The sequence below is a fragment of the Leptonotus elevatus genome, chromosome 2 (assembly GCF_054856555.1).
Source record: "Leptonotus elevatus isolate MCC_2025b chromosome 2, RoL_Lele_1.0, whole genome shotgun sequence".
Classification (NCBI taxonomy): Eukaryota; Metazoa; Chordata; class Actinopteri; order Syngnathiformes; family Syngnathidae; genus Leptonotus; species Leptonotus elevatus.
In genome coordinates this window covers 42,632,632-42,648,202 of record NC_141240.1, presented here as the reverse complement: position 1 = coordinate 42,648,202, position 15,571 = coordinate 42,632,632, and the positions used below count along the sequence as shown (strand labels likewise).

Sequence of the window (15,571 nt, the reverse complement as noted above, 5' to 3'; positions counted from 1 at the left end):
CATCTCATTAGTTCACCACTAGATGGCAGACATTTCTACACACCGTCTCTTTAAATAAAATTGTCATGTCTTAGATAATGATTCAATTAAAATGTACTACACAAAAGTTAAACAAAAATTCTAGCCTACTTCATGTTGAAAATCAAACAGTTGATCATGCAAATGCACTGTAATTAAAACAAATGCAATTCTTGACAATTTAAAAATATACTATGCATGAAAAGTTGTAACAGGATGCATGTGTAGCTTCATTCTTGTATACTTGATTGTAATTCATATTTTAAATGTTGTAAATTGTATTTGTATTTGTTGCAGTGATACTTTTGTGTACCACTAGACAAGAGACTGCGTACTACACTTCGCTGCTCTAAAAAGTAGGGCAGTAGGCCTATTCTTGAAAAAATATAGCTGGGGGGGGGGGTCGTAACAAATGTGTTTTGGTGTATATATCAATATGAAGGGGACAGATTGTCTCACAAAATATAGTTCTTCTACATAGAATAGAACTGAAGAGGGCAGAGATAGCGGACGGAGGCGGCATTAGCATACGTTGGCCTACTTTTGCCTCTTTTGTTTCATTGAGCACAAGTTAATGTATCCCATTTCTGAGAATGCATTAACAATCACAGTATGTGGAAAATGGAATCCATGGAAACAAGGAGGCGGAGCAAATCCTCACAAAAATAGCCACTATGGGCTTCCAAGTCACAAGGGACTTATATCAGGTCCTGATATAATAATAAAGACCATCTAATATTTTGAACATAGAAATGGTCAGCGGGTACCGTTGGTTCTCTCACATCACAGGAATACCACAACCCAACCCCCCACACATCTCAACTGTGTATGTCAACTGGTCTAATTGTAACTGCAATTCAATTTCCTCCAAGAGTGTTGAAATACATGGCCTGAGGTGGGCTGTGACCCCCTGACCCAAGTCCAAAGGTCTCTGACACTTTTTTGCTTCTTAATCTATTTGACCTTGCATGTGATCACTTCTTTCGATATATGACAGGGTAGAAAGACATAAAAGTGCAGGACAAATCATTTTGTGTGGTTATGCTGCACTCACGTCGTGTCATAAGTGCAGCCGCATACTATCAAATGACATCCAATACAAAAGCTTTATAAAGACAATACTTTGCTCAGTACTTTAGAAGTTTGTAGTGTAGAATTTAAGGTTTTAAGGAGTTTTGAGGTGTTACCAATATTTATGCTACCCTCAATGGAAGGTAAGTGTATGCTGTGCACTCCAACTGGAAACTGCAAACACAATCAAATATAATCAAATTAAAAATAATAATAATAATTCATACATTAACGCCACAGTATCAATAAAGACTGTGACGTACAAAGAACGTGTCATTTCAAACCCACCTCAAGTGCGCCACGCAGTGCTCAGAGAGTGTACTGAAAAAGTCATCATATGACTGTAAGTGTTTGACAATATCTGTTTTGTCTCTTGTACAATTCTGTATCTTAAATACATTGTTTTCAATAATATTACTAGCACTATACAGAGAATGGAATCATGGATGTTACTTCTTTGTAGAATATATATGGTTTCCTTGGTTTAAGGTTCTCGCTATGGAAAATATATTTGTTTGCTTTTTTAATTCAAATACAATAGAAAAAAGCAAAATCATTGGGTGTTTAATTGTGGATGCCTTTCATGTCATTCAAGTTCACTTTATAATAATTAAAACGATTTTCCCCACCAAAAGGGAGGAATAAAACACAGCTTAAATTTGAGTGCGTCACGGCCACCGTAGGCGCTTCCTCGTCACGTGACACAAATGTTGTCAATAACACTGAAAAACATTACAGTACTGTACTAAAAATTACTGTCTTACGAAAATATTTGTGACAATGCATTAATGTTGCTCGTGTACTGGTCAAGCTGCAATTACTCGTGTATGTCATGTCACCATGTCACGTCTTAGCTTGTGACCAGGAAGTGTTTTAGCTAGCTTTAGCTAGCTGGCTAACAGCAGCGGAGTTCGGAATGTCAGCTGTTTTTCTGACACTGGTGCATGTTGACATGGCTGTTTGTTTTTCAAGATTGTAATGTTAGCGTATCTAAAAGCAGGAGCTTGTCATTTTCGACAGCAGCTCATCAAGGATGCCTCGTACTTGTGGTGGTCAGTCCTCGCTTGTCACTAGCCTGGCAACACTCCTCCGAAATAATGGTAAGTCTTGATCCCAAATTACACGTTACATTTTTGTTTCCTCGCAGTCTAAATATATTGATACACAGGTACATCAGAATGAATCAGAACAATTGTTTTTGTTGTTCAATTAAAAACTCTACAGGTTTAGTAAATATACGACAAATACATCTGATTTTCTCAAAATTTTGAAGAGCGATTTTAAGCTCCAATCATCTATCTATCTATCTATCTATCTATCTATCTATCTATCTATCTCTATATATATATATAGAGAGAGAGAGAGATACACACACACACACAAACTAAGAAAATAGAGCGTAGTAGTAAAAATAAATCAAGAACCAAAATAATGACAATCAACGTTAAATAAAGTCATTATGATCAAAACAAATGTAATGAACAAGAGTCATGTTTTAAATAATGATTTTTAAGTGAACTGCTGAAACAAAAACATTTCCCCACGATATTCTGATTGATTAAGATGTGCGTATTGTCAGCTCAGTTGTCCCCCCGCCTCCATCTGCAGGCGAGTTAGTGCTTGGAGGTAGCAGCACGCTGACCCTGCCGGCGACGAGCTTGCAGCAGCTCAACCGACTGTTTGAGCAATACTTGCAGTCCAGGAATCAGCAGCACGGCTTCCTGGCCCTGCCGTCCCATCCAGCTGACACCGCATCCTTGCTGCAGCTGCAGTTCCTCTTTGACGTCCTGCAGAAAACAATCTCCCTTAAGGTGATTTGGAAGTGACAACAAATGAATACCTTCATGGAATGTTTATTATTTGAAAACTCTGTGTGTGCTTTATGCAGCTCATCAACCCATCAAGCACAAAATTCCAGTCCGGTGTGAAGATTTTCCCTTTCAAGTCTTTAAAGTGTTTGGAGGTACTTCGCAGTTTGGTATCATCACATTATCTGTGTTCATTGTTTTGATTTTCATTTATTTACCACCACTGATTGCTCATGCGAAGCGCTATGCTGAATACAGCTGATCTGTGTTGCCCCTATAGGACAATTCATTTATTTTTTAAGCTGAATAAAAACATCTGTCTGTCTTTTGTATTTCTCTTGGCAGCTGAAGAATATCCCGCCGCACTGTCTGGAGGGTCTCCGAGGAGTTTATTCCCAGTTGGAGGTCTTCATCTGCTCAAAGAGCCTCAGCTCCTCGGAGGTGCTCTCAACATGGCCGCCACTGCATCCGACAGTTCGAGACCCGTGTGACAGAAAGTGTCCAACTTGTCCCTGTAGGAGCTGCTCTCCCTGTGCGGCGGTGACCTCAGCTCTGCGCTGCCATGGCTGGAGCTGCACACCCTCAACTTCAGCTACAACTTCCTTGTCTGCCTTGACCAGTCTTTAGTGAGACAAATGACTCCATGACATTTTTTAACCATGACTTTAACCTTTCTGTCCACTGACACAAGCTCGCGCTACTTCTTCCGTCTTAGAGTCTCCTGAATGTCCTGAAGTCTTTGGATTTGAGTCACAACAAGATTCAGGAGTGTGCAGAATTTCTAAAGGTCAGACAGTTTGCCTCCATATTTTCAACTGCTGCCGTTATGCTTCTTTTCAATGTCTCCTCCTTCCTTCCTCCCTCTCAGCCTTTGAGTGAACTGGAACATTTGAATCTCGGCTACAACTGCCTTCAGAGGGCGCCAACACTTAGCATAAGCGCCAGGGTCAAACTGCTCACGCTCATCCTCAGGAACAATGAACTGGAGAGCATAAATGGTACACAATGATTTGCAGATGCACTTTCTATGTTTGGGCTTATCGCATTTGTGCATTAACAGGCGTGGAGCAGTTGGCATCGCTCCAGCACTTGGACCTGGCCTATAATCTTCTGCTGGAGCATTCGCAACTGGCTCCTCTCTCCTTGCTTCACTGCCTTAACACAGTGAGGACGCGCGCATGCATCTGTCCATACATGCCATGCTGCAGATGATTTATTTCAACATGCTAATAATGTCTTATCACAAAGTTGAACCTGGAGGGCAACCCGATGTACTTCCAGAAGACTCATCGCACGTGTACTGTTCGACATCTCTCGCCAAAGGCTGCCGGGCTCAGAGTGGGTAAAAAATAAATAAATAAATAGCTGACATGAATGAGAGCATTTAAATGCCACTCACAGGTACTGGTTTCTCGCAGGTTAAACTCGATGGTGTCCCTCTCTCCCCTTCCGAGTTAACTGTAAGTTTCCCTCGCCCTCAGTGTCGACATGTTTGTGAAGATCTACAGCAGGAACGTCTGAAAACAAGAGCCGCCTCTTTTCTCCAGGTTCTGCCAAAAGCTGGACAGCTGATTGTCCAGGTCCAGTCGTCTCCTCCGGCAGAGTTGGAGCAAAGTCTTGCAGCGGATGTGTCAAGTGGAGCTGGGGAGCTCAGCGATAGTCTCTCAGTGGGCGAGGTGCGAGTGTCACGCACTCGCAGGAAGAAGTCGCGGGTACGACGCTGGTCCAGTGCGATAAGAGTTGGCAGCTGTGATCTATTGTGTGAATTGATTTGAAATCATTCTGTGTTGCGCACCAAGGTTAAAGTGCGGCGAGCGAGTATCTCCGAGCCCAGTGACACGGACTACCAGGCAGCGTCCGCCGCACAGGGTGGGTTATTTCTACCTGTATGACAGGTACTTTGTGCTTCTTTTAATATCACTTACCTCCAAGGAGGATATGTTTCATTCATGTTTGTGCAATAGCTAGTTACTGAGCAGGATTTAGCACAAAAAAAAAAAAAAGCAACACCATTTCCACAAGACTTTTGGGAGCTCTGTGCCGTGGACCAAATGGAGAGGGGGGAAAAAAACATGTTTGTATAAATACAGATAAAGTAAACAATGTATTACAGTCTTGGGCAGGGGAAGCAAAAGCACATCTTAAAAATGGAAACAATGCAAATTGTAATAATGAAGCATAAGTCAAGCATCATTTACAACTATTGTGATTTTACATGACTCAGACTTGTTTTGCTGCAACCAATCAAGAGTCAGATCAGTGACATGCATTGAGGTTCATAACTGCAGTCGGAGAAAAAAAATATGAACACAAAATAGAAGAATAGCCTATATTAAAATTTTGACCTTATTTGAAATATATATTTCAATTATGATCAAAATAGAATTAGTTCTGCCAATGGAGCTTAGGACTGCCCCCTGCTGGCAGCGGCATGTTACTTTCTGAGCTCAACTGTGCACTTTTGCTCACTCTGGATGATCAGAATGATTGAACAGATTGTTGAACTGCAGCATGTGCAATATGTGCGATAAAAAAAAATACATACGGTATATTGGTGACTCAAAGAGCAACGGCAATGTCTCACTTAAGGCATGACGAGCAATGACTCTTCCCTTCTCGAACAGGAAATATACAAACTCAGCTATTTAAAAAAAAAAAAAACATCAGCCTTGGAGCACTAAAAATGGAAAATATTTAGTTTAATGTCAACTTCTTTTTTTCCCAACTTTTCACATGCAAGGGAAGAGACGGGGAGGCTCTGCTTGCCCGTAACCGCGAATCCCTGAGTCAGATGTATATTTTTAGACTTGTGGCGCCGGTCTGCACTGTAATGAGTGCCAGTGTGCTTCCTCTCTAGATATGGTTCTTCCACACCAAGAGGAGATTGAGCGCATGTCCAGTTTCAGAGAGCAGCTGGGCGAGGACTGGCTGCGGTACCAGCACCACCTCGACGTAGATGCAGCGCCTCCCGCCAGAACTCTTAATGGCTCGGAAACCCTCTCCAATGGCCTTCTCACCCCCATCCGTCTCTCCCCGGCGGTTCTTCCTCCGCCGCTCATCTCATCCGAGCCAAGGGTGCCAGAGGTGGAGGCAGAGCTCGAGACAGAGTCCACATTGCAGTGGCCCAGTCAGAGCCCTCAGCACACTGAGTCCACTTTGGAAGACACGCCGGTGGATGGGCCGGTGGCAGACCAGTTCCGTTCACCCGGACCCGCTTTGGACTCACGCAAGTCAGCGAGGGAGGAGAGTGGCAATTCCAAGCAGGGAGAACACGAGGAAGACCTGGGAGGTAATTATAACAACAACAAAAACACACAAAACATGTTTTGCATATGTTATCAAGCATCGTTTGATGGAGTGTTTTTGAGTGCAGTGGACCAGGTTCTGCCGCTTCTGGTGGGTGTCGTACCGGACAACGGAGAGGAAGATGAAAGGAGTCAAGGTGAGGGGAGAAAGGAGGTGTTTCTGCGTGTCAAACAGAGCCATTTGCTTGAGGTAGACGTGCAGTCTGGCCAGGAGAGATGTCGCCTGGAGCTGGACTGCCTGGCCAGGGTGGAAGCCACACAAGCGGCATGGACCCACGGGGTGAAGTCACTTTTGTTGCACTTGGTGGGCTGCTCTTTTTGCATAAATGAACTGAAAAATGAACATTTCTTTTCAGGAGACGAGAGCAACGTTTCCAGCTGTGGAGATCCAGTTTGACTACATCGTGAAGGAAAAGAGGCGGCGATGTTACGTCCTTCTGGATGATGACCCGCAGCAGGCCCTTAAGGTTGTTCACCTTTGTTGTATTGCAAACAAAGAACAAAATTCCGGCTCAGACGGATGACATGAACAGAAGCGTGTTTGATTTGTGTTATCGTAACCAAGGTTATTTTGGTTAACGAAAACTAATGAAAAAAACTCGAACGAAAATTCAAAAAACAATTCCGTTAACGGAAAAAAAAAACCTTTTTAAAAGAAATGAAAACTAGCTGAAACTACATTTTATGTTTACAAAACTAAGTAAAACAAATGTCCTTTGTTTTAGTCTTTGGTAATTAATTGAATACATCCACCTTTGGGGATGATTTTAAATGTGATTTTAAGTATATTTTTTTCGATATTAACCGGAATAAGGACGTTTGAAAGTGTCACACAGAAATGATGTCATCTCGCTGCAGCCAATAGAAAAGCACCTTCGAATGACGTCGCTCCTCGGCGACAATTCGTGCTTGACTTTTGGCTCCAATGGCTCGGCTCGGCTCTCCTGCTTTTTCATTTAACTCAGCCGAAATGCAACACTTTTTTTTTCCTTTTTTTTCATGGTGTTTATTAAATATTGCGCATAAGTAATACACTTTTTTTTTTTTAAGCGAAAACCAATACTGAAACTAACTAAAATGTAACAAAAATTAAGCATTTTTTTAATAACTAAAAATAAAAACTAACAGAACCACCTTGAAAGCTAATTAAAACTAACGAAAAAAAAAAAAAACGGACTCCAAACAAAATAAAAAATAACTATAATGAAAATTCCAAAACAATAATAACCCTGATGGTAACCTTCTTGACCAGGATCTGGTTGACGTGCTGTCACCTGCGGCAGAGGCCAACCGCCGTCGTGAAGCAGGGCTCCTTCCAGGCTGTGTTCATATGCAGTGCCTCCGTTGCGGGTCAGAGTTCATGGAGGCCGCAGGTCGAGCCAGGAGCGCAAGACCTATGATGTTGCCAGAGGGCGTCGACGAGCAGGACGGCAGGGAGTTGATGGAATGTGATGAGGGTAACAAAGGTGAGCAAAATGAAGGCGCAAGCTCAATCATGCACGGGCAAATTATTTTCCCTTCAATCTTCTTTTGTTATTATCTTTCTTCTTTTATAAATAGCTGACTTAATTTTCTGCAGGAAGCCACCTACGTGTGATTTTTACCACAATTGACGTAAAAGACCTGCCCTGGCACGCACGCTCCACTTTGTTGTTAAGATGTTTTGAAGATTGCGCAGCACCAGCTGGGACTCGTTTGCTTGAAAATTCCCTACCGTGCCTGAAATCAATTGAATGGTTGTTTGCCTTCACGTGCCACGCGACTGGCTGACGACCAGTCTAGGGTGTAACCTGCCACACACACACACAAAGCCATTTGTGATAGGCGTAAATTCACCTGTGAACGAATGATTCTGCTTTTTTAAACATGTCCAAACTGCACATAGAACAGCGGGTCCGTGGTTATTAGTGTTGCTAACAACAGCAAAAAACAATCCTGAGGCCTTTGTATGTGGGTTCTCGCTCCCTCCCGCAGTCAACATCGTGTATTAATTGGAGACTTAATTTGTCCAAAATTGTGAATATCTATGTGTGAAAAGTCCCCCGTCTCTGCGTCAGTCTGTCAAGGAAGGGCGCATCCCGACTCTCAATCTGAGACAGGTGGGCGATAGGTTGGAAGTTGTGGCGCACTTGCGACCTTGTACCCTATACAGGATAAGCAGCAGATGATGGTTTGTTTTTGTTTTGTTTTTTCCAGGAAACTGTGAAAACTGTCCAGAATGCGGAAGTGACCACTTGATCCAGCTCGTTGGCCAGTCATTCCCTTACAGCAGTACGCCGATCCAAAGTCCATCAACGGCAGGCAATGAAGACACGAAGGTGTCGTTCATCAGCGGAAGATTTTTTTTTCCCCCTCCGATATACTTTCAAAAGTAGTCAACTGCAATGTCGCACTCTCTCACAGGCGAACACGAGCATTAGCAGTAATCCGGAGGAAACGGCCTCTGCCGGCATCGCGGAGGAGCCCACTTTTTTCACCGCGCAGGGCAGCTCATTCTATATCGGGGAGAGCGGGGCCGACTCTTTCTCCCTGTCCTACAATGCCGACTGCCAAAGCAAGGATGATCTGGCCGGCAGCTACAGCTACACCGCCATCTGCGCCACGCCGCCTGCAAGTCAGCATTCAGGAATAGTCAACTCCAGCGGTTTGTGCTCGCTTGATTGAACAATGCAATCAATTTCCGAATTTGCTGCACTCCACCATTCAAATTCACGTGTTAGTACAGTGGTTCTTAACCTTGTTGGAGGTACCGAACCCCACCGGTTGCTTACACGCACACACCGAACCCTTTACTGAAAAATAAAATACTGGTGAACAAGATGAACGAGGAAAGTAGACTTTTCATCGAATCTTTCTTCATCGTGAATTCAAGCGTTGTCGTCTTGTATTCTGCATCTTTATGCAGCTTTAGGAAGTCTTCCTTGAGTTGTGCTGAATAATTGCAAAAACTTGGTATTGCAAATCATCCGTTCGGACGCTGACTCCCATCAGTCAACTCAACTCTATATTTATACAGTAGTCTAAAACAACCATCTTGTTTTCTTAAAGTGGAAGTCAACCTGAAACATTTCTTGACAATAATATGTCATATGTGACCTCACTCGTCTAAACATGACATTCTAATTAATCTTACATTTTTGGAATATGAGTTGTGAAGCAAAATTCAGCCATTTCTCAGGGAGCGGCCATTTTGCCACTTGCTGTCGACTGAAGATGACATCAATGTGACTCATGACCAATCAGAGGGCACCTGTTTCTAAAACTGTGCTGTGATTGGTTGTTATGTGAGACCTGAGCAACATTGATGTCATCTTTGACTCAATGGACAGCAAGTGGCAAAATGGCCGCCCCCTGAGATGGATAAAAATGGCTGTATTTTGCTGCTTAACTTATATTCCGCTAATGAAATATTTACCAGAATACCATATTTAGAGGTGGGGCTGCATAGAACATATTATTGTCAAAAATGTTGGGGGGTTGACTTCCCCTTTTAGATGCAATTCAGGGGCAGCAGATAAAATGAAAAGAGCAGAGGCCCCAGAATTGAACCCGGTGGAACACCATACGTTCCGTTATACTTGCGAATTCATATGGCACATACTCGTCCGAACACTTTCTTTTCTTTAGCTTGACATAGTTTGTATAAAGCGATGACAGTAATGCAGAAATCACGACGTACCATCACAACAGTCACAAGTCGACTATTGAGCACACCAAATTTCCTGCAGCACAGATAGGCCAAGCAATGTCACGTGATGCCCAAGTGAAGCATATCATCACAAAACATTTGAGCCAAGTCTATGTCTTGACCTCTGCTCAACCCCCGAGACTGACTTCATCGAACCCCTGGGGTTCGAGTGAACCCAGGTGAAGGACCACTGATCTTCCTCACCAAAATGCAATGGGATATTTCTTGATCCGTGCAACTCCATTTCAAAATAACATGGAAGTTGGTTTGAAAAAAAAAAAAAATAGAAAGTGGTGTTTTTTTTACCTGGTGAAATGTTCGCTTCAACAAACAAATGTTGTCTTTAACTTAAGCGTCTTTCTCCAGGTGACTTTGACGTGCTGAGCGAGGCCTTTGAGGCCGTCGACCATCGGCTGAAACTTTTCTTGGACGTGGATGTCTTCGAAGAGGAAGAGGAGCTCAATTGTTTCCTAAAGGTGAGTACAACTGTTGCGCTCACACGTATGCTACATTTCGACGGGCTGAATTTCCATTTTGCCGTCAGACATCACTTGTGAGATTTGGGGAGCCGGAAGAGTTTGCATCTCTGGTGGTGGTGTCGGACAAAAGAATCTACGTCCTTGAAGTGACATTGGGAGCCAGGTGAGTGGCTGAGCGACAGCGATGTGCTCTTGAAACCTTGTGTTCAAAAGTGTTTGATTTCTTCCATTCTAAGTTGTTGAACCAAAATTGTTGTTTAGCCCCCTTGTGTATTTTTGGAGTTACTGCCACTGCTGAGTCTCACCTTGGTGTACGTCCCCTCCCAGTCAGGGGCAGCTGTCCGATTGGCTCCAGAAGCGTGACTGCCACCCAATCTTAGAGCTCAGCTACCTGGAGGTGGGGCTTGGCTCTCAGAGCGTCCACATGGCATTTGAAGATGGGGAAGAAAGGGGCGTGGCCTACACCCTCCTGGTGCGGGACAGTGTACGCTGCAAAGGCTTCTTTGGCCTGTTGACAGGTAAGAAGGAGTTCCGGCCAAACACTTCCTGTTTAAACATGTGGAAAACACATAAAAGGATAACTGGGATTGTGTGGGAAAGAAACTCACTGACCTTTTCCTCCTCCACTTGCTGCTTGTTCTGCTTTCAACTCAACAAAATGTCAACATTGCCACACAAACACGAGGCCATATGTGATCGCGGGCGAAAATCGGTCCCAGCCCAACTCGTGTGCTTGTGAGACCAGCAGCCGGAAGGAAAGGCCTTGATTATGCCCCCCCCCCCCCTCCCCGGTGGGCTCAGGAATGTCTGAGATGTGATACAACTCGATGATTTACAGCTGATAGAAAGCAACTCGTTTTGATGGGCACGCAAAAACAGAAAGTCTGCACAGGGTCGTTTTGCAGTACAGGGACCGAAATGATTTGTCATGCTCTTTTCCTCCTCCTCCAGCATCACCTCCCTAAGTCCCTCTGTGAAGTGCGTCCGTTCAAAGTTGGCTGTGAAGCCGTGCTGTTGAAATCCAGCGCTGCCCCTTTTCAGCCGTCAAATTGCACGAACGCTTTGCTGCTGTTCTCGGCCGCCGCGTGACAGCTGCGTTGCGCTGCTGACACGTTCTCAAAAATGGTCTTTATGCTGCTGCAATAGTTCACCACAAAGCAGACACGCACTGTTGCAACGATAGTCTCCGATTGACTTCTGACCTCTTTCCCACTAAGGCTCGGGTGTGACTTAGTCAGGAAGTCCTTTGCTTTAGTTTTGTGGGACCAGCAACGATTTATTGTGTGGGGAAGGAATAATGGGTCGGATCCAGTGAATTTCTTCAGGCGGCCTTCACTTTTATTCCAGCCGCTATTTTCGTTGCTCCAAATGTGTTTTTTTGGTGTCGTCCCTCTGCAGGAATTGTGCGTGAGATGGCGCACCGGTCCGACAGCAAGCTGAGGTCAATCTCAACCACCAGACTCGACCCTCAGCACCATCTCTGGTACCTCAACACATGCCGCGAGACCAGAGTCGCGTATCCGGACGCACCTTTTCCTCTCCATTGCAATCAGATTATTATTATTATTATTATTTTTAGACTTCATCTTGTTGCACAGCTCTGTTAAATTAGCTGCTAAAGCACACTTTAATTGGGACCATGTGTTCGGCAGTGAGACTTGGCTGTGCTGTTGTGCAGGTTGTTGTTATCCACCTTTTATTTGTATGTTTTCCTCCACTCGTTAGCAGAATTTCCCCAAATTATAGAGAACAGTAAGTTTGATGTGCTTCGGTGAGCTCCAGGAAGTATCGTAGTAAAAAAGGTTTGATTTGATGTTGTATTTTTATTATTACTATTAATCTGTGAATTGGATTTAAAAAAAAAAAAACTTTTTTCAATTTGCACCCCTTTGTTCAAAATCAAGACATTATTCCGAACTGAAATGCACAAACGGTTATGATTCTGTAGCATGTTAGAAAATGGGCAAAAAAGCGGCAAGATCTGCTAAATGACATTCGACTTGTCGAGACATTCTTATACTCAAGAAGGAGGCAATACTGTGTGTTCTTTTGTGTTTTGTTCATGTTGTGTTCTTTTCCCGTGCCAGGCCTCTTGTGTGTGAAGACATCCAAACAGATGTGGAGGATGGCCAGCTGCAGTTTTGCTACATTCTGGCCTTTTTGCTGCAAGGTTAGCCACCTGTATCCGCCATTACCGCGGCATTATATGATGTCACTCCATGACGATTGGACGTCTCTGCTGGTTGGCTTTGCGAAGGCAATATGAAGCCACAAGTGAAGGAAGGGAATTGATTTGTGGCTGAAATCTTCCTCAGGCAATTTTCTGATTGCGCGAACAGCTGCATGTATCGGTGGAATTTGTTGCTCTGCCATTTGAACGTGTCCCGATTTGCCTTGCTAGGTTGTTGCTAAACTTTGCATTCACTCAATGCCAAAATGCGTCTTTGCTCGCCACAGAGCTGTAGACATGATATGGAGAAGGAAAAATTAAATGGTGACCACAATATCGCTAGAACTTTTGCACGAAATACTAATTTCATTGCCACAAAGTAGGTGTGGCTTGCTACAGAACAGTTTGGTAAGCTAATCCAGAGCGCCTTCTCAAGAAACAATAAATAAAGTCAATGCTCGGGCTAAGCTAACGGACGGGGATTGTATGATAGAATTTAGTTTTAGACTGGGGGATGAGCTACAGAGGCAATCTGAAAATCCTGGCATTGCAGGCTAGCTATTGATGTTAACAGAATAAAAAAAAAATGCTGAAATCATGTAATAATAATAACGCATGGGATTTATATAGCGCTTTTCTAGACACTGGTGACGGTCAGCTACTTGAGTAGCCACAGCCGCCTTGGGGCAGGCTGACGGAAGGAAGCGTGGCTGCCAGTGTACGCCTACGGCCCCTCCCACCATTCGCACCTTCCATACACCAGTGTGAGTAGCAACACATCGGTGTGTCAAGTGCCTTGCCCAAGGACACATGACTCGGGGAGAGCGGGCATCGAACAGCCGACCTTCTGGTTGCTGAACGACCGTTTCTACAGACTGAGCCACGCCCCCGCAACATCACGTAGTGCAGTTTTTTAGCAAAGGGTGCACTCCATTTGCAAATTCTTAAAAACCTCAACTGACCATTTTGTGTGAATGTTCTATCTCAAATGTGGCCACAATTAAAAGCATTGGTGGGCTTTTTGACCTTTCACCTTCTGTGCGACCAATGAATTAAACGACGAAATACTACAATGTCATATGAAATCAAATGTTGTGTCTTGTCGGTGTCATTCCAGAAAACACGTGGGCGCCAATGACCGTGCTGGCGACCCGAGAGACTCTGTACCTGTTGAGCGAGGATCACCAGTGGGGGAAGAGCACAAAGCAGCCGACGACGGTCAACGGCACCCCGGAGCCGAGCAGCGGGAGCTTCTCTGTTGTGGAGACGCTGCCCATCAGCTGTGTGAGCTCGGTCCACCTGTGGCCCAATGGGCAGCGCCAGATGGATGTCAAGCTCTACGACGAGGTGAGCCACACTCCAAATTCGGACTTTGCCGGCCGAAATCTCCAAATTCTGACTTTGTCGGCCGAAATCTCCAAATTCTGACTTTGTCGGCCGAAATCTCCAAATTCTGACTTTTTCGGCCGAAATCTCCAAATTCTGACTTTGTCGGCCGAAATCTCCAAATTCTGACTTTGTCGGCCGAAATCTCCAAATTCTGACTTTGTCGGCCGAAATCTCCAAATTCTGACTTTGTCGGCCGAAATCTCCAAATTCTGATTTTGTCGGCCGAAATCTCCAAATTCTGACTTTGTCGGCCGAAATCTCCAAATTCTGACTTTGCCGGTCGAAATCTCCAAATTCGGACTTTGTCGGCCGAAATCTCCAAATTCGGACTTTGTCGGACGAAATCTCCAAATTTGGACTTTGTCGGACGAAATCTCCAAATTCTGACTTTGTCGGACCAAATCTCCAAATTCGGACTTTGCCGGCCGAAATCTCCAAATTCGGACTTTGCCGGCCGAAATCTCCAAATTCGGACTTTGCCGGCCGAAATCTCCAAATTCGGACTTTGTCGGCCGAAATCTCCAAATTCGGACTTTGCCAAACGAAATCTCCAAATTCTGACTTTGCCGGACGAAATCTCCAAATTCGGACTTTGCCGGCCGAAATCTCCAAATTCTGACTTTGTCGGCTGAAATTCTCTTGCTTGACTTCTCTTCATTTCCCCTTCAAGACTCAGAAAGAGGAGAAGACCTGGCACGTGCGCTCGGAGAGTTCCGAGCTCCTACAGGCTCTGCTGGCGTGGATCCGAACGCAGTGGGAGGCCATGTTTGGCGTTAGGCTGCACACAACTGTGCACGGCAAAGAAATATAACAAATAATGGTCAATGTCTTTTTTTTGTTTTCTCTGTACATGCACCTTCAATGTGGCAGATAAGCCAAAGTCCATTTTCCAAGTCATGGTTGTGTTGCTGGTTCGAAGAAGCAGCTCTATCCTGAAAGGGGATTTCTCTTTTTTTTCCCTTCTTTTTGTTATGTCAAGAATTTCTGAGCAGTTGCATGATCTCAAGCACATGTGAAGCCGTCATCGCGCATATTTAGGAATCCTCGCACTCGCGAGTCTCAACATCCTGCAGCTGTCAGCGTTCATGTCATCATTTATATCTTTACTACTGACTTTTATTTTTTCTATGAGAGCAACAATTGTGTGTATAAATGAGTTCAACCAAATGCGCTTCATTGCTTTTATTCATGACGACAATAAACCCCTGCTTTTGGCGGGAGACGGGAACCACGCTGTGGGGAAAATGCCCGTACTTGACGCCCTCAAAAAATTGCTCATAATTGCCTATATTAGTAGTTCAAACCTCCGGACGGCTCCTTGGTGAGGATGTTCTGAGCATGTCCCAACGGGAGGAGGCCACGGATAGGACCCAGGACACGCTGGACCGACGACATCTCTCGGCTGGCCAGGGAAAACCTCGGGATCCCCTAAGAAGAGCTGCCGGGTAATGGCAAGTCTGGCCTTGGACCCGGGATAAGCGGAAGAAGAGGGCCGGATGGATGCCAGCAGCTCTTTTGTGTCTCGCTGGAATTGATCTGACCAACTGCAGAATCTCAACATTCACAATGAAAATGAACAATCGGTACCAAGATGGCGTCTTTCGGAAGGATGTGTGATTGGTGGAAAGCAAGGAAGTGAGACG

The 15,571-nt window shown here is 44.4% G+C and overlaps 1 protein-coding gene across 3 annotated transcripts; it reads left to right on the top strand.

Moving 5' to 3' along the window:
* The first annotated feature begins 1,781 nt into the window (after positions 1–1,781).
* Positions 1,782–15,095, top strand: stk11ip (serine/threonine kinase 11 interacting protein). Of its 3 annotated transcripts, none has more exons than XM_086069771.1 (25): positions 1,782–2,189; positions 2,698–2,900; positions 2,978–3,052; positions 3,243–3,338; positions 3,416–3,523; positions 3,613–3,684; positions 3,766–3,895; positions 3,958–4,061; positions 4,179–4,235; positions 4,316–4,357; positions 4,445–4,609; positions 4,697–4,766; positions 5,755–6,186; positions 6,256–6,482; positions 6,559–6,669; positions 7,455–7,668; positions 8,399–8,520; positions 8,606–8,846; positions 10,257–10,366; positions 10,435–10,532; positions 10,697–10,887; positions 11,768–11,852; positions 12,457–12,539; positions 13,657–13,886; positions 14,599–15,095. In XM_086069771.1, exons 1-25 carry the CDS (start codon positions 2,123–2,125, stop codon positions 14,737–14,739), a joined length of 3,474 nt encoding a protein of 1,157 aa, XP_085925897.1. In that variant the 5' UTR covers positions 1,782–2,122; the 3' UTR covers positions 14,740–15,095. The 3 variants fall into 3 exon arrangements, with proteins under 3 accessions (XP_085925897.1, XP_085925896.1, XP_085925895.1); XM_086069770.1 differs by having other exon boundaries at positions 4,146–4,235; positions 6,271–6,482; XM_086069769.1 differs by having other exon boundaries at positions 4,146–4,235.
* The last annotated feature ends 476 nt before the right edge of the window (positions 15,096–15,571 follow it).